The sequence below is a fragment of the Drosophila mojavensis genome, unplaced genomic scaffold (genome assembly GCF_018153725.1).
Source record: "Drosophila mojavensis isolate 15081-1352.22 unplaced genomic scaffold, ASM1815372v1 contig_16, whole genome shotgun sequence".
Classification (NCBI taxonomy): domain Eukaryota; kingdom Metazoa; phylum Arthropoda; class Insecta; order Diptera; family Drosophilidae; genus Drosophila; species Drosophila mojavensis.
This window is the reverse complement of record NW_025318693.1, coordinates 1,840,848-1,859,848: the sequence shown is the minus strand read 5'-3', so window position 1 is coordinate 1,859,848 and position 19,001 is coordinate 1,840,848. Positions and strand designations below refer to the sequence as shown.

At 38.7% G+C, this 19,001-nt stretch overlaps 1 protein-coding gene across 2 annotated transcripts in view; it reads left to right on the top strand.

Annotated features, from left to right (window-relative positions):
• Positions 1 to 19,001, top strand: part of LOC6573726 (homeotic protein proboscipedia) — a 40,154-nt gene that overhangs the window by 18,452 nt on the left and 2,701 nt on the right. The window contains exons 4-7 of one of the 2 annotated variants that reach the window (XM_032733747.2): positions 16,996 to 17,138; positions 17,481 to 17,595; positions 18,588 to 18,719; positions 18,784 to 18,959. In XM_032733747.2, the coding sequence (XP_032589638.2) occupies positions 16,996 to 17,138; positions 17,481 to 17,595; positions 18,588 to 18,719; positions 18,784 to 18,959 (566 nt within the window). Of the gene's footprint in view, positions 1 to 16,980; positions 17,139 to 17,480; positions 17,596 to 18,587; positions 18,720 to 18,783; positions 18,960 to 19,001 lie in introns of both variants that reach the window. The other variant, XM_001999749.4, reaches the window with a different exon arrangement.

Here is a 19,001-nt window from a genome sequence, read left to right as displayed (position 1 = left end):
GGTGTTGGTGGTGCCAGCGTTGTTGTCTGATCGAACAGAACACGTTCGCTTGGTCAGCTCCAGGTCCGAATCCCGCTCGTGCTCTGAAGCCCTGTGACCATTGCATGACAGGGTCGTGTGTGTAAACACATTGCTGTGTATGTGTGTGTGTTTGCAAACGCCGGCTATGAAATGAATGGCGGCTTTGTATGCCCAGTTCTTGTTTTGTTGTACTCGCTTTTTGTTGTTGTTTGCTATTTCTTTTCTTTATTCCTTTATTTTTCGTCGCTCTTGTTGTTGTGTGTCTTTTTTTTTGTAATTCATGCCAAACCCGCAACAATGACGGCGACGACGGCCCAGAGCAATTATTGTATCGCTTGCACAGTGCCACACCGGGCAACAGAAGTAGAGGCATATGACCCTTTTGCCAGAGCACCCCTTGACCCCCTTACCCTTCATAGCACCTACCCTAAAGCCGCATTGGGCAACATAGCTTTTACCTTATTGGCTAGCGGGCCACTTAGAGCAAGGGAAGTGTATAAATGTCATATAACAAATATTTTCGTTCTATATACATATACATAAAATAATAATGAAATAAATAGAAACATGATTTTTAGATTTACGGAAACATAAAACTATTTTTTTTTTTTATTATTACTATTTTTTTTTTTTTGCAATATTGATTTGTTTTCTTATACTTATTCTTTGCAAATAATACTCTTGGATAATTTTTAATTTTAAATATTTTTTAGAATACCTAAATAATTTATATTTACTTTTGCTCTAGTCAAAAAGTATACAAAAATAATTCAATATTTATTCAAAAAATCGCATGGGAAATTAAGAAAACTGAACTGCATTTAAGTATATTTATTGTTTTATAATTGATACTTTAATAAGACTCCATGCTATTCAATAAAAAAAATAATGAGCTTGCTATTTTTATTAAAATAAAAATTAAATAATTTTTATTTATTATTTTATTTACTTATTTTAAACAATGAAAAGTTGTTTATCATATTTTAGTAGTCATGTACTCATTAACAATGTTAAACAGCCCTTAAAACTACTTCACTGACTTTGACTGACTTTGGCAATTGCTTTAAGGTAATTCCTGTCATCAGATTCAATTTTGACTGCTTTCTGAACTACAATTAGCCTGCTCCTAACTGTGGCTAATAGTTCGTTAATAGTTGGCCAATATTTACATGCGGCTTGTGTTGTGGTCGCATTATGAAAATATTTGCCTACAAATTGCTCATCTCGGGACTTTCATTGTCTATTGACGTGTCGTCGTCCTCCTCGCTCCCGCTGTGCGAACGACTCGCCGTCTTGACGAGGGCTACCAAAACGTTTTCATTACAATAGTGCGTAGCCGCCGCCGCTGCCGCGCTGCTGCTGTTGCTGCCGATCGGACAAATGTGTCAGAGCTGAAACGTCATGATTAATGATGGTGGCAAGCATGTGGGCCCGAAGGCCGGGCTGCAGTTAAAGGCCCATACCAAGACAGCCTGGGGGTAGGGCAGTGCGGCCTGCCAACTGGGCCATGGGAAGGGACGCACAGACACTGAGAATGGGTTTGGGTTTGAGAATAGAAATGGAAATGGAAATGGAAATGGGACCACAACTGGCCCTGGCACTGTCTGTAGCTGTGCCATCATTCTATCAAGGTAATTTAGACAAAAACCCAAGAACACGACACCCGAAATGTAAACAACGCACCGAACACTAACCGAAACACTCGGCGAGGCATTAGCCGAAATTAGGAATTAATCCTTGGCTGCACTCGCGGCGACTCGTTGGGCATTGTTGTGTCTTGACCATGGCAACAACTGCCGAAAGGGCAGGCAACACAACGAAAGCGAGAGACAGACAGACATATAGAGAGGGGTGGCATATGTGTGGAAGCATATGCTTAAAGAGCTGCAACACACATTGATGAATATGAGAATAATATTGCCACAAATCGTAAAGAGCTTAAGCTCAGCCATAATCAACAGCAGGCAACATCAAGCTGTTCAGCGCTTAAAGGTCTTTAAGATTGAGAGAGATATTATCTATTGTTTATTATTGTAAGTTGTTCAGCTGAAACCATCTTAGAAATTTAACAATTTATTTATTTTATTAAATTATTATTTATCTGAGCTGTCGATAGTCAACTTTTTTTTTTTTTTTTTTTATTGAAATTTGTTTTAATTTAATATTAGTTTATGGTCATTTCTCAATATTTTCCATGTTTTGCATATTGATATTGGTTATCTAAAGTTATATCTGTGACTGATATGTTATATACTTGCATAACAATGAAATCTAGACTCAACTCTGCTCAGATTTCATAAAGTAACTAAACATCTAATTGTTAATAAAGCCATATATGTATATACATAAATCAATAACTTTTAACTCTACAATGTTAGTCTAAAACTTTTCCTTTTATTTTTTATTTTTTGAATTAAATACAATATAAATTATTATTTTATATATATTTATATATTTATTCAATATATATATTTAAATATTTTATTATATGACTAAATATTTTGTATGCGTTGTTTGTTTAATTGAATGAATGCATATAATCATATTTATAACTATATATTATATACATATTTATTTAATATATGCATAATACATATATTTTAATATTTTATTATTTGACTAAATATTTTTTGTACGTTGCTTGATAATTGAATATACAAATATATATTTTCGTTAGTTAATCTCATAACAAAATTTCACTATTTAACAATTTTTCGATATGCGTCACATATTACATAATCAACTATGCAAAATGAATTTAGAGCGCAGTGCAGGTGATTCACGTTATCAAATTATTTTGAAATGTTTGGAACCGTATTACCTGTTATTAAAGTGCACTTCCCCTCGATTTGAAACGGCGCAAAAATTTCCATAGAAAATTACTCATTAATTTTCCAAAAAAAAAAAAAAAAAAAAAAAAACAAAAAAATTATCCACGCAACGAATATACATATCTGGAGACAGCACCAGCTGCAGCGTTGTCTGTCAATGCCATCAAATCAATTCAATTGATATTACGTTTAGGAGCAAAAACAAAAAGAGAACAAAATTGTTTGCGCTTGTTTTTGGTCTCTGGGCCGCTGTGCAGCAGAAAGATGCGCCATTGCCTTAATTGAAACCGTTTAAATTGCAATTAATCAAACGGCAGAGCCACCGAATGTTGCACAGTTGTTGCCGAGTGGCGCAACGAATTCCCTCCACGGGAGTGGGAAGTTCCTCTGCGCTGTGAAAACTTCCTGCATTAAACTGCAAAGCCACTGGCACACATAGAGAGAGAGAGGAAGAGAGAGAGGGATAGAGAGAAGGAGAGAGACAAAGTGCTGTCTGAATTACTGTCACTGCGGTGACTAATTTTATCCTTTGGATGCTTTTGTTTTAATTCTGAACAAATGAAGAAGCAGCCAACAGCCAACAGCCAGCAGTCAGCGGCTAAGAGCCAACAGTTCCAGTTCCAGCGCATTCAGGACACAGCCACACGGTAACTGTTTAATCGCTTTCGACATGCGGATTTAAGTTTTTTGGGCCGCCAGGAGTGGGATCTGTGATAAGTGAAAATATGGAGGACACCCCTCGCAGGCGTTCAGCAGGCAATGGGCGGCGGATGAGGATATTGCCACTGTGGTGTGCACGGCGACAACCCACACGAACCACCCGATAACGCCGCCATCCACAACCAAGTACCCAAAGCTCGAACTCAGCGCCGACCCGCGCTCCACCGGACGCACGCACAGGATGCGAGCAGCGGATGCTGCCGATGAGAGACACGCAGAGAGCGGAGAGGAGGAGGAGGCAGATGTGTGAGTGGGATTGGAACTCGGAAGCTGAGCCTATGCCCGTGGCCTTCTTTTCTTGCGTTCGCGTCGTGCAATTCGTTTTTTAAGTGGAAATAAATTAAAAATGGGTGGCAAACCTCTAGAGCAGGAGGCGGAGAGCACAGCAGAAGCTGGGGCGCGTCGGCAGCGGCTGAAGGTAAAAGTTTTGGATAAAACAGTTGAACTTCAAAATGTGAATTTGATTAGGATATTTGCATAAAATTCTGTTTCTACGCCCAGCACTCAGCACGGGCCCAAGCAGAAGGCAAAAGCCAGAATAATACCGCCATAAAATACGGAAAACACACAAAACGAGAGCCGGAGTGGAGTTGGAACGTATGTTCTCTTGCCGGAAGCGGAAGTATATAAGTCAACCTAGATTCTGTAGTGGCGTTTACTCTGATACCAAGGACAAATGGGCTTTCAGCTTGTGCTGTGCTCGCATCTCATGTGCCAACTTGTCGAAAAGGACGACTTTAAAGAGATTCACGAGGAACCGACTTTAAAAACTGGGCTAGGTGTTGTTGTGGGACTTTCAGTTTAAAGAGAAATGGAATTTTCTCTGATTAATACTAGCTAAATTAGTGTACGAATCAGCTTATCTATAGAATATCTCAGAATATATAGAAAACTATTTTCAATTAATCCATTATTATATTTTGTAATTATTTATGTTGCACAAAGCAAACAATTAACTCAATTGTTCTCTAAAAATAGTGCTCTTTGTTTGCAATATATGAAGTGTTATTCAATTACAGTTCAATTCAATTATTGCTCTAGATCAATCTATCTGGGTGACTAAAATAGCATACAATTGACGTGTGTATCATAAATTATACATGTGCGCAGGACATGAATATGCTTGCTCCAATCGAGCTTAAACTATGTGACATTTAGCATATGTCGCCACCTGTGCGTAATGTACGATACACATGCACTTGACATGGCTCTGCCCAAGGAGCACTCCAACCAAAGCCTCGCAACAAACTCCACTGAATGCCAAAGGGAGCTCGGTAGAGCTCTGGGTCTAGTTCGAGCTGTAGCTGGCATAAAATGCAAAACTTTTTGCCAAGCTGAGTTGCTTAGGCAAATCGTATGTGAAACATTTGGCAGGCAGCGATTTATTTAATGTCTTTGGCTCGCTGAGGCACAGACTGAGCCAGTGGCAGCTGCATGTTCGAGTGATTTAGATGATTTATGTCTCAAGACGAACACTGCAGGGTGGAGATTGGCCAGCTGAAGCTACAGCAACAGCAACAGCAACAACGAGGAGTACAACAACAACAAAAGCAACACCAACTACCAAACTACCAACTACCGCAGCCAGTTTTTCGGGGACAAAATTTACGCATGGCTCAAACATGTTCATATGAATATACATATACATACATATATGTATGTATGTGTGTATATATCATACATACGCACTTCGACTCGTTGGCTGCCATAACTCAAATTTAAAGGCGGCGCCTGTGGCAAATTGGAGGCAACATTGCAGCCAGCTACAGCTGTGCTTTACGCATGCGGACGCTGGCACCAACAGCCGAGCAAATTCAATTATCGGGCCGTGCTCGTCTCTCTCTCTCTCTCTCTTGTTTGCTGCATGCAACACGCATACGTCGTGTGGACGCCGCAACGTTTGGCAAGTTTACTCCAGGCGCAATTAAAGCAGCCACAGCACAGCTCACTAATTAATTTGCATTTGCGCCGCAAACTTGTTGATTACCAAACACACACACACACACACATATTACATACTCGCATATCTGCTGTCAATTAGCCAATCGAGTTAAGATTTATCACATTTTTAAATAGTTTCTGTCCGCTTATCTGAGCACTGAGCCCATCGTGCTGATAGCTTTATTGATGGCCTATCGCCTGGACAAGTAAACGAGACAATCTAATGCTTAGCCATAAACAAATTGATTTACACTGAGCAACGGCAATTTGTTGAGCTATTAGACTCCCATATCAATATCAAGAGCAGGTCAATTATGCATGCAAAGTATGCGGATGTCATTTATCTAGTCTAATGATTTAATACGTTATTGAACAGAAATACTTCTGACTCTTAATATAATGCTATTAGAGTCAATTCTCAGAGCTGCTTCATATTGGTTAACAACATTTTTATTTATAAATTGCAGCATTTGTATCAGCACATTAGAAATTGTTAACTATTTGAGGGCCAGTCGAAAGTTCAGTAATTATATAGAGACAGGCAGTATTGGATTTTTCTCTCTTTATTTATAAACATATATGAGAATTTTACAAAAGTACTTAGACAGAAACGTTTATCTGGATACGTCGTAGACTTATAGAGAAGACGATTTTAATATAACTATACTAAATATACAGATGATAATGAAGTAAAAGAATAAGATAAGAAAGTATATAAGAAAGTAAAAATTGTGGTAAGAAATGTATGCACAGAGAGGTCTCTCTTTCTCTTTCTGTAGCTTTCTCGATTCTCTCACTCTTTTTATCTCTCTTTCCTTCTCTCTCTCTCTCTCTCTCTCTTCATCTCTTTCTCTCTCTCTCCTTATCTCTCCCTATTTTTCTGTCTATATTTATATTGAGAGAAGAAAATAGAGAGAATTGAGAAATACTAGTTAATCATTAAAGATATGTGAACAGCGGAATATATATAGAAAAAAGTACTTAACATTTTACAATATAATCTATTAAAATACGAATACTAACAGCCCTAAAATCAATTAATCTCATATAAACTACTAATAATAGAATAGTTCGACGTTATTCAAGTTTTTAATTTCCGGAGCAGTTAACAAAAAGTAAGCATGAGGGATAAACTGTAAATCTGAACATTTATGTATCTGTAACAGTTATGTATGTATTAGAGGGCATACTACGTTTGCATTTACATATATCGATACATAGAAATTTGTTTTAATTATTGTAAATTATTGTACATGTGCAATTAATCCAAGAAGTGATGGAAGTTTTGTCTACATTTATTAAGCTTCTTTACTATAAATTTTTCTGATACTAAACAAAAATTTCAGATTTGCTCGAATTTTTAATATGGGCATCAATTACGTTAATTGAAGAACTCTTTGACGAATCACATATAGATTATTATTATAGTCTACATTAAAATTAAATTAAACATTTGCTGCTCTATATGATAAAAACTTATTTAATGCACTTGACAATTGGTGAAGCTCAGCCAGTGCTTAATTTGTCTTAGCCCAAATCCAAGTTTACGGACATTTTTAATAAGCGTAATCTTGTGCGATTTCTCTTCCGCATGTACTTTATAAGCATATAATATACCCATAGTGTGTGCTTAAGCTTTTTAAGCTTACTCCAATATTTCTGCCGTCGATATATACAACTGTTTTTTTTTTTTTCCAACTAATTAGAAGAACTCTACATCTAGTCCTAAGTCGATGGGGCCACTGCCCACAGACGTCGTCTGCAGACTTTTCGCGTTTTCCTTTTGGCGCAACGGAAGTGACTTTTGTTTTTTTATTTACCGTGAATATTGTGCCGCCGGTTGTTGCTGTTGTTATTGTTGTTGTTGTTGTTGTTGTTGATGTGTTTAAATAAGCAAAACTTACGGGCGATAAAAATGCTGCAACAACAGCAACAGCCACAGCAGCAACAGCGACAGCGGACTGATGGCTTACAAGAAATGACGAAACAGAGAACAGGGCAAAATTGCAAGAAACAGCAGTAGAAGAAAAAGAAAGAAAGCAAGAAACTTGAGCTTGGCGTGTAAACGGTTTTTTTTTCTTTAGTCTTACTTCGGTAAAGCTTCTGATGTGGACAGCCGGCGTCGCCGACTGGGTGGCCACCATGTATCCCCCCTTCCACTACCCCTCCAGTCAAGCTGACCCTCTCTCTCTCTCACTCTGTCGCTCTCTCGCTTGCTCTCTCTATCTGCTGTCTCTTCGGGCGAGTGACGTTGCGTCTCTGCTGAGGGCTGAGGGCGATTCAGTTGCGAGACAAATGGAAATGAAGCGTTTATGCTGCTTTATTGCTGCGATAAGAAAAAATGAGGCATTATTTTGTTGTTGTTTCAAGTAAAGTTTCTGCCTCAACATTTGCCAGCCTCGACCCCCCAACCCCCTTTCGCCACTGAGAACCCCGCGTGCCATCCGGCTCACCAGTCGCAATCTTATTTATACGTATTTCTCTATATTTTCATTTATGCCCGCGGCCACGGAAACGCCGTGATGCGAACTGGCCACAGGTTGAGCTTCGCCCTAGCCGTCCGTTGTCCTCGGCTCGTGGAATGCGGCAATTTCCTCGGCGGTCTCCGGCCTCAGAAATATTTGCACTGGCCATGAGTGCGCGCTTTTCTTATCCCAGCTGGATATCTGATTCCTGTGGCTGCAGCCCAAAATGATTGCGGCATTTCATTTCCAGCTACCAGCTCCCACTTCAGCTCAGTTCCAGCGTTGAAGGCGCCAGAATTACTTGCGTTTTAACAGCTTATTTAATGTGAATCAAATCGGGCAGAAAAATAAATTTTATATTCTTCAAACAAAAGCAATGACCAAGGCAAACTGAATATTTTCGCCGAATATTTAATTTCGACTGAAATAAAATAATTTAAAGAGATTTCAACTGTGGTATGGCAATCGAATGTTAATATTAATTTTGAAGAGATGCGCCCTGGAAACCGGAAAATACTAAAGTACTAAATACTAAAATACTAAATAGCCTAAGCCTAATGTATTGCGATTAAGCTGAAATTCAATGCTAGCCCCATTCGAAATTATTTTGCTTTAATTCCTAACTTCTAAAGAAAATTCAGATGCTAATCAGTAAAATCAGAAACTCCAATTGTTAAACTAATTGTTAATAAAGTTAACAATTAAAAATAAAAAATTTATTGGTAGAAGTTTTATAATAAGACAGGCTTATATCAGGGGCTGAGATGTGTTTCTGGAACTGAATAATTTATAATCTATATTATAATTGAATATATCCTCTTTCAAATCATAACTTATATAGTTTCTACATTCCAGTGCTAAGCATCCGCTGTATAACTTTAAAGGTCAATTCCAATAATTATTTAATGCTCGTGTAGATTTAGATAAGAAATATAAAAATAAGGATTGTTTTTCAATTTCCAATCGGTATATTATACGCTTAGTTAACGAATAATCAATATTCCGTCGACGGCACAGTTCTAATTAGAGGCCTTCCACATTGTAATTGCCAGCCCTCAGTTGGCCGAACAGGTTTGTTTATTTGGTTTTTGTTTTTTTCTTTACACCACTCATGGCTATCATCAGCAATAAACCGTGAACATAAACAGTAGCCGATGCGATCAGACAACTGAAATTCGCTTCTATTCGCCCAATGATCGATCACAAAAGCCCCCACAAAATGTGAGCGTAGCGTGAAGCCAAATGCGATCAAGAAACCCCCATCGAAAAAAAAAACACAAAAATATGCTACAATGTATATGAAATACTAATACACATACAAAATACGAAATTCAAAAGCCAAAGCCGCATCATCAATTATGCTCAACATTGCTCAATGGCAACCCGGCAACAGCAACAACAACAAAAACAACAACAGCAACAATGAACACAAAGCTGTCAGCGCGCGTTGATCTGTCAAATGCCGCAACCGAAACTGAAAAACCTGGCCCAAAAGAAATGCGGCAGCCGCAGCCGCATCTGTAGCTGTAGCTTTAGCTGGTGGCAACTGCTGCCCGCCACTTGGCGACGCTTTTGTTGCATTTCCACACAAAAATATTGATTAATCATGGAAAGGCAGCCATTGCTGTTGCTGCTGCTGCTGCTGCTGCTGCTGCTGCTGCTGCTGCTGCTGCCATTCATGCCACACACTCTAACTATGCGTGTATTCAATGAGTCGCGTCCAGGCGGACTTTGAAACGATCTTAAGCTGATTTTTGGCCTTCAGCTGAGTTTGTCTTTGTCTGCCAAGTACACAATACAAGCACAAGCAGCCCTGATAATTCTTCACTCGCTTTTTTATGAGCTGGCGGCACTTTTTGTACACCGATCGCCATTGTTACTCGCTCTCCACCTACAACTGCGAAAAGCTGGACAGTTTCTCTTCACATTTTTGCCACGCTCCCAACACGAAAGGAGAGAGAGGGGGGAGAGAGAGGGAAATTTGAAAACAGGGGCAATTACTGCTTCTGGTTGTTGTTAGTTTTTTCTTTTTGGTAATCGCATTTGCTAGCGTCTCATCAGAGAGTCTCAGGCCAGCGTGCAGAATTGTTGTCATTTTCGACCATTAGGAATTAAAACGCAAAGCCTTTGGCAACGTTTTTAAATTGACATCAATTTTGCATGGATGCCTGCATCGGGGCATGCTTTAAATTTCATTTTTAATTCGCTTTCAATCTGGCAAACATGCTGAGCATAATCCAGAGCTACCCCGCACAGGGCAGGACCGAGAGCAAGAGCAAGAGCAAGCGCAAGAGCGAGAGAGATAGAGAGAAGAGGGAAATGTAAATTTTTGCTGAAAAAGTTTCCCTCGCTGATTTTGATTGACAGCTCTTAGCATCCCTGATGGATTTCATATTTGAGCCATGGCTGAGGCAATACACGCAGCGGGCCAAAATGACAGACCGGAGACACAGCCAAAGGTCTGGGCGGAGATGAAGTTGTAGACGAGGAAGGGGTATGGGGTATGGGGCATGGCTATGAAGCACGGGCTTAGGCGCTGCATAAAGTTTACCAACAGCTTTCATATTTCCCTGACGAGACGAAACGAAATGTTTCTTTCTTTCTTTTTTAGACACATGCGCATCTGTATACAAAATATATGAAAATAAAATACATAAGCTTTACGTTTATACATATATATATATACATGTATATAGCAATACGTAGTTGGGCTGGCCATGTTGAAAGTTTTTCAATTTGAGCCGCTTTAAAGTATTCAACTTGAATCAATGACGATCTGCCATGAGTTATTTATTTTTTTCCCGTATTGTATGTATTAAAAATATGTGAGAAGCTTTTTTTTTTTTTTTGTCATAAAAAGTTGTATAAAATTTGTGACCATATTTAAACGGATAACAGTTTTTTATTGTGGCTTTGCCTGGGTTTCCAAATGCTTCCTAATGGTTTTTTGATTTTAACGTTTGAGAAAAAAATAAATGGGCTAATTTTTCTTTGTGGACATAAAATGAATTTAGTTTATTGCATTAAGACTGATAATGTTTTTATTTTTAGTTTCAATATTTGTAAATTGTTTGACAAAAATAGCAAATTAATTTTTCAAAATATATTTATCGTTTTTATTTTTTAGGTCAATCTTGAACGAAATTCATTTCCAAGCATTTTATTGTTAAATAAATAATATTAAAGATCTTTTATTAAAACTTATGCGATTTGTCTAATACTTATGATTAAGATAAGTATTAAAAAATTATAATCAGACTAATTAGTGACATTCAAAATTCCTTTTGAATGACTTAACGCAAAAAAACTCAAAAATGTACAAAATTAATTTTATGTTTTAAATTCAATTAATTTTTCAATTTCCATAAAATTGGGAAATGAAATATTTATTTCAATGGGCATACAGAGCTTTCTAATATATGGATTTCCATTCACAGCTAAAAATACAATATTTTTATATATCTCAAAAGATGTTTTTAAAAATATTCAACCAAATTTTCTTTACAGTTTTGAATATGCAATTTTAGCAATGACAATTCAAAAAAAAAAAAAAAAAACTAAACATTAATCAACAATTTTCACACCTACTGCGCACTGCAATCAACAGCAACAACAACAACAAGAATAGCTAGGAGGAGGGTCCTACAGTTTAGATAAACAATCCACCATTCACATAGTTTTGTTATCATTGTCGTTGTTGCTGTTGTGTCTGCCTGTAAATGTTCTGTTTGTTGACATTTGCTGGTCATGAAAAGTCATTAAATATATTTCTCTAATTTATCTTTGAGACTGGCAGCTCGGTAAAAGCATTCGAGTTAAGAAACGCCCCGTAAACTGTATATACTTGATAATCGTTATACTTTTCAGCTCCTGTTGTGGTTGTTGTTGTTGTTGTTGCTTTGTTGCTTTGTTACTTTTGCTGTTTGCAACAACCCTTTCATCCAGGCTAATTAAATCTAAGCCAGGCTGAAGTGCTTGGCCAGCAGGAAGCGCTGCACACTTTTCGCATGAATGTCAATCAAGCCCACAATTAAATGATTGAAGACATTCATCTGGGCCCGAGCTTGGCCTTTGTCTCCTCCTGCCAGGCAGCTAATCAGCAGCCACTCAAGAGGCGAACACCCCGTAGTGAGCCACTCAACCACTCATTCAACTGGGGATTGGGCAGCAACAAGCTTCAAGCCACGTTAAACTTGAATAGCCAATAAAATAGAGAAGCGCTACTGTGGCTCCAGTTTAAATTGCCACGTAAATTCGTCTTCTTCTTCTTTCTTGTTTTTTTTTTTTTATCAAATAGATACAGATACAAAATATTTTCATGAGAAATTGACTTTTTCTACTGCCATCGTCGTCGTCGTCGTCTTCGTCGTCATCGCCTTCTTTTCCGTCTCGTCTCTGTCGTTGTATTCCTTGGCTGGAAATGATTAATGATGCAGCTCTGCGCATTCGTACGTTTGTCGTCCCACACCAGACCTCCAATTCCAGCTCCATCTCCAGCTCTGCTTTACTGTAAATGTATCTGTATCTGTATCTCTCTCTCTCTCTCTCTTTTCTGTTGCTGTGTGTCTTTTTGTTGTCAGCCTGAGCATTTTTACTGCATTGCATTGCAGCATTTGGCATTCGAGGTAGCTCAAGCTGAAACTCAAGCCAAGAAGCCGTCCATATAAGCTGCACATCCGTACGCCCCCTCCGTCGCGTCATCAGTTGCTCTTTTGATTGAATTTGTCATGGCCCCGGCCTTACCCACACATTCTCTCGTAAGTACTTTCAGCCTGGCCCTTTAAAGTTTTGCAACCACAAACTTGAACATAACTCAAGCCACAGAATGTTGCTTCGCCTGCGACTATGCTATGCTCCCCTTGCTCTCGCTGCTAGCCAGAATATTTTACAAGATAAATTGAGGTCATTTTTTTGGTGTCCACCTTTGGTCGTCTTGTTTGTTCTTTGCTGGCGACTCGCAAAGGTCCTGCCACAAATTGTGTCCACCTTGTTGACCGCTGTCCCATTCATGTGTCCACAAATGTTCGTAATGTGCATCCTTATGGACTAACACGTGTAAAGTGGTCAAAAGCCCAAACCCGGAGCCCAAGACCCAGCGTACTTGGCCACAAGTTGCCAAGCGCAAAGGCAAAGGCTGTGGAGGTTTACCTCGTAAAAAAGACACATTCTTTGCCATGCCTTGGGCGTGGAACATGATTTAAATGAGATAAATACACTGAGCATAACAGAAAGGCCTCAATTTTCTTATTTTATTTTGTATTATTGATCAAATTTAATTGCATTTATATTATTGGTCTGAAGACGCAATCCATTAACCCAAGCACAAGATATAAACTTATATAACTGTAAATAAATATGTAATATAATTTATTATCAAGTCGACAGATTATAATTAAATAAATAAACGAACAACGTGACAACACAAAATAAAATAATAAAATAATATATTAAAGCTCAAAAATTTAATTAGAAAAATTATCTAGTCTTTTTTTTTTTTTTTTATTTAATTTTTTATTTATATTTAATTTTATTATATTATTTTATCTGTGCTTTATTTATAAATTTAAAAAAAAATAAATAAAATAAAAGAATAACCAATTTTAGACTAGAGAAATTATTTAGTTTAATTTATATTATTATTATTATTATTATTATTTTTTTTTTTTTTTGTATTGTTTTAATTTATTTATATTTAATTTTATTTATATTCGTCGTAGCTCTCAGCTAACGCTTCAAGGTTTAGAGAACGGCAAGGTCACTAACACTCAGATCACTAAGACACATAAAACTACAGGAAGACATAGAGTACATATTTTTTTTAAATACATATATTTTAAATGTACATATATTTTTTAAAATTTTATTTTGTATGCATAATTTTTTAAATATTATGTATATACAATGGTTTTACATATTTACGTATATTAAAAGTGCTTCTTTAACCATTTTAATTACGATAATTAAAATCCTGGGCAGAGCTATCAAATACTTACCTAACTTTTGTGAGCTGTTCTCCTCACAGCATCAACAATACTGAATTTCGCGCAGTGTATAAATTTTAATAAGCAATGAACAAGTTGCAAGTTTCGTCAGCTACCTTTCGCTTCGGTTGCAAACATTTTGCAATTGTTGGCAAAATTTACGCTCATTTTAATTTGGGGCTGCACTTGGGGCAGCAGATGCGTTGAGTGTGGCCATTTCTATTTTTTTTTTACTGTTTGCCTAACCAAAATGCAGACATAAATTTTCACATAGTTGACTGCAGCAGGCGGGTGCGAGCAACGAAAAAAACAGAGAAAAGGTCACAGCAGAGAGAGAGAGAGAGAGAGAGAGAGAGAGAGAGAGAAGTGCGTTTAAGTGTTAACATGTAAATTATGCTCGGGGCGATGTTAATAAGTGTATTTCAAGTGCTGTAAATCACGAGTAGCACTTCCGAATTGCAAATTAATATTTCGCAGCCATATACATATACATATACATACGTATGTATATGTCTATATATTGCCAAAGACAAGCTCTGCTTTAAAACCGAAATCTTTGGCTAGGCCAAGTGCTGCTGCTGCTGCTGCTGCACAAAGTATCCGACGTAGTTGCTGATAAGTTTCGTTACGTTTTGACTTTTCCGGCATTTCATCCATGCTGATGACATTTCCAATGCAACGATCCCCAATTCGCACCACGCCCACGCCCACGCCAAAAATTCATTTTGTAATTTTCAGATACCTTGAATGCCCTAGCCAGCTGTCGTCGAGCTGGTTCGCCTGCTGGGTTTTCATTTTGACCAGGCTGCAGAAATTGCAACCAACTTGCTTTCCATTTGCTACCAACTCCTTCTCCTCTTGGGCTGTGCGTGTGTATGTGTGCCGTATTCTCTCTCTCTCTGTGTGTGTGTGTGTGCACGGTTCGGTTTAGAAAATTATCTTTCTGCTCGTCGTCGCCAAAAAGGAAATCATATTTTCTGCTTTTGTGCACTTTACTTTTCAGTTTCGTCGGTCGCCCGCCTGCCTGCCCGCCTGCCATTCGCCCCATCTCTATCACACCCTCTCGCTTGGCCTCTCTTTCTCGCCGCCTGTTTGCCTTTGGCTCGTAAACAGTTTGGTTGCAACTTTTGTGCGAAATTTATGCTTCTCGCACCGAATACCCTCTCATTTCTGGGCACTTTTCGCAAGTACTCGTAGCATGCGACTTGCTGCCACACCCACAGCCACAGCCACGGCCACCCGCCTGCCCTTCTATGCGAGGAAATGGGTTGTGTGAGTCTGTATGTGTGTGTCTGTGTGTGTGTGCGGCATCCAGGTGGTGTTTATGGCATCCGCTTTCGGCAGTATTGATGAAGGAACTCGCATCTGTAATTCAATCAGTGTCTATGTCTGGCTGCTGCTGCCATTTGGCTGGCTATTGCGACCGAGCTTCGTTCGACTGGAAATTCACGTGCAAACATTTTCCATTTTCCATTTTCATCGCATCAATGCAAATAAGGCGCACAAATATCAAAATGCTCATTTTACCCATCATATCATATGCGAATATTTGATTTTTCTTGCACCTTTTTATCGTAGCTATACGAAATAGAAGAATTTCACAGTTGGCTATGACTTTTGACTTTTGTTTTTAACTTTTGGCATTTCAAGTTGAATTCCCATTTTGCACTATCGTTTGCACTTTTTTCAAATGATGGGATATAAGATATAAAATATATATTCAAATCGTCGCAGCTTTTCTCTATCAACTGACCATGGATCAATCCAATTTAGAAGAAAAACGGATTTGAAAAGTTTATTTTAATAATCTAGCTAAACTCGGTATCTTCCGTTTGTCATTTATTTCCAACTTATTTTATTATTTATATAACTTTATTTTAAGAGATATGTAGGTGAGCTTAAATAAGAAAATAATACCTACATATATTTGATTGATCCAGTCAATCTTCTAGCTATTAAATATTATCGACTATTAAACTAGTTTATGCTTTCCTTCTTTTAGTCCATTTATTTATTAATTAGCTCACAGTTTGTATAAGAATAATAAATACGGTAGAATCCGGTTATAAGGACACTCAAGGGACCGTCGTTATACACGGAAGGCACTATAACCGTATAAGTTCGCTCATAAATGTTTGTCTGGGGACCAGAATTTACAGACGCTATAAGCGGAATCATTATAACCGGATTCTACTGTACTTAAATTAAATGCAATTAAAGCTTTATCTTAATACGAAACCAAGCAGATATTGAGAAGAGTAAACTTCTTACAATTTCCATGCATCTTCACATACAACACCTAGCCAGATATTTTAATGAATCTAACGCAGAGATGAGCAAGCTGGGTGAGATGAAAGAAGATGCTGTAGAAACAGTAGCCAAACTACTTGAAGTGTCGCTACGTGCCGCCTTGTGGCAATGCTTCACGCGCCTCACGAATTGATTGATTAGATTTTTGTTAATTACTTAACGCTTGAGATTGAGCTAGAGAGCTGGGCATTGTGAGAGTGGAAGCTGCTCGCGTCGCGCGACTACAAAACTTTGCTGCCGAGCTGCGTTACTCGCATTTCGTGGCAGCCACATTAACATCAGCTGCAGCCGCACATAGGGCGAGGCGGCAGACAGGAAGCGCTTGCCGCTTAGTTGCCACAGCTTCGAATTAGTTATGGCCGGTGACGAGCTGATGGATTGATCGCACACAATCGCAATTGCAATCGCAATCACAGTCAGTCTAGGAGCAGGAGCAGAAACAGGAGCAGGAGCAGCAGTAGCAGTAGCAGCAGGATAAGTTCCTGCAGTTGCAGTGAATCTTCAATACTTCAAGTTGTCGCACTCGATTCCTGTCAGTCCTTGTTGTTGTCGTTGTAGTTGTTGTTGTTGTTGGTTACGCCCCGAACTTGTACGCCAAGTCGAAGCGTTTGCAATTTGCTAGTAGAAGACGCTCCGCTATCCACGTAGAGCCACGTTCAAATTCACATTTACCCACGGACTCAAACCAGAATATGCAATTTTCAATTGCAGCTGAATTCGTTCCAGAAAACGGCCTGCCCCGACGTCTGCGCACCGCGTACACAAACACGCAGCTGCTGGAGCTGGAGAAGGAATTCCATTTCAATAAATATTTATGCCGCCCAAGAAGAATTGAAATAGCTGCCAGCCTGGATCTGACCGAGCGACAGGTGAGTGCCAACTCTTTGCCTTCCTCCACCGCAGCCCCAAATGCAGCGCGATTGCTCTGCCCTCTTCCGTCTGCCATTTCTTACACAATTTTTTTCAATGCTCAGCTTGACGGTCTGGCACTCAGTCCGTCCGTCTGTCAGCCCTCCACCTGCTCTTTAAAAGGTGCAAAAATTCCATTATTTGTGATGAATTACACTACGCCAAGGTTGACAGTGGCTGAGTTCCGCACATGTTCGTCTCGGCTGACGTCTTTTCTTCGTTTTAATTGCCCTCTTTCACACCTCGCTTCAACTGCTATGATGTAATGCAATGCACTTCGTGTGGCCATTTGTCTATTCCAGGTCAAAGTTTGGTTTCAAAATCGTCGCATGAAGCACAAGAGGCAAACGCTGTCGAAGACCGACGATGAGGACAACAAGGACAGCCTCAAAGGTGACGATGATCAGTCCGATAGCAGTGAGTGCAAAGTTTATTTCAAATTTATATTCAAAAATATTTGCTTTAATTAACAAAAACTGAGTTAATAGAGACTTAAAAAACTTTAATTTTATTAGAAAAAATAAATATTTTTTTATTACGGACTCGAAACTAATTTTAATTAGAAAGAGACTTAAATGACTGAAATATTATTTGAGAGTAGAACATTAACCATTGTGAATAGTAAAAAAACATACTTATTGATGCCATATGTACAAATATTGTAGATCTATCTGAATTCTTAAGTCCTCCGAATTCTGTTCAATAAGTTTTCAGATTTTTAGTCTAAATACTCAGTTCCGATATGGTAGCTCAGGGCAAATCCTGAAACTGGAAAAAATGGAAAATAATTTATTGAAATAGTTACGTTTTTCCAGTTTTCACTGAAGTTTGCCTAAGATATTGATATTCCATCTGAATCCCAAGTAAGGCCCATATACGTACAATCGTATTATTTAAAATTTAAGTAAAAACAAATATATTTGTCATGATAATCTTCTGATGATATCGAAGATTGTTTTATATTTGGATCACCTTAAAGACCTGATCAACTGACATAGAAAAATTATTGTATTCCCAACTTAACCGAATCACTAACAACTCTGCCGTGAAGCACTCGGTTGGGTTTAGCGGGTCACTTTTACTTTTTGAGGCTGATTACGCAAAGAGGAAGAGTAGAATATGCTGTAGCTTATCAATCACTGTCAGCTGGAGGAGGGCTCAACTTTAGCGAGAGCTGAGAGAGTTTCCCCGTCGCCTCACGCGACTTTGAGCTAACCCTTTTGCGGATATCGCCGGCTTTAGTGGCTCGGGTTGGCGCGTTCTTTCGATTCATATTCTTATTCTTATTTTTAGTTTTGTTTATTTCTTTATTTTTTGTATTTTGGTTTGGTTTTCTTTATAAAAACATATCATCAATTTGCGCACTTCAAACCAAAACTGATTTGCTTATTGGTTCACACGAAACGTAGATTCCAATTCGAAGAAGTCGTGTCAAGGCTGCGAGCTGCCCTCCGACGATATACCCGACTCCACGTCCAATTCCCGAGGACACAACAACAATACGCCCAGCGCCACGAACAATAATCCGAGCGCAGGCAGTCGTAAGTAGTTTGCAGCGCGGCTGAGGGAATCCTAGACTAAAACTTAATTGATGCTTAAATACAGTTACTCCCAATTCATCGCTGGAAACAGGCATTTCGTCCAATCTGCTGGGCAGCAGCACCGTCTCCGCTTCGAACGTCATCAGCGCCGACTCCAGCGTAGCGTCCAGCGTTAGCCTAGACGAGGACATCGATGAAAGTCCCATTAAGGTGAAGAAAAAAGACGACGGTCACAGCCAGGTAAGTGTTTAGCCCGATCCGCATCTTAAGTTTATCCATGTG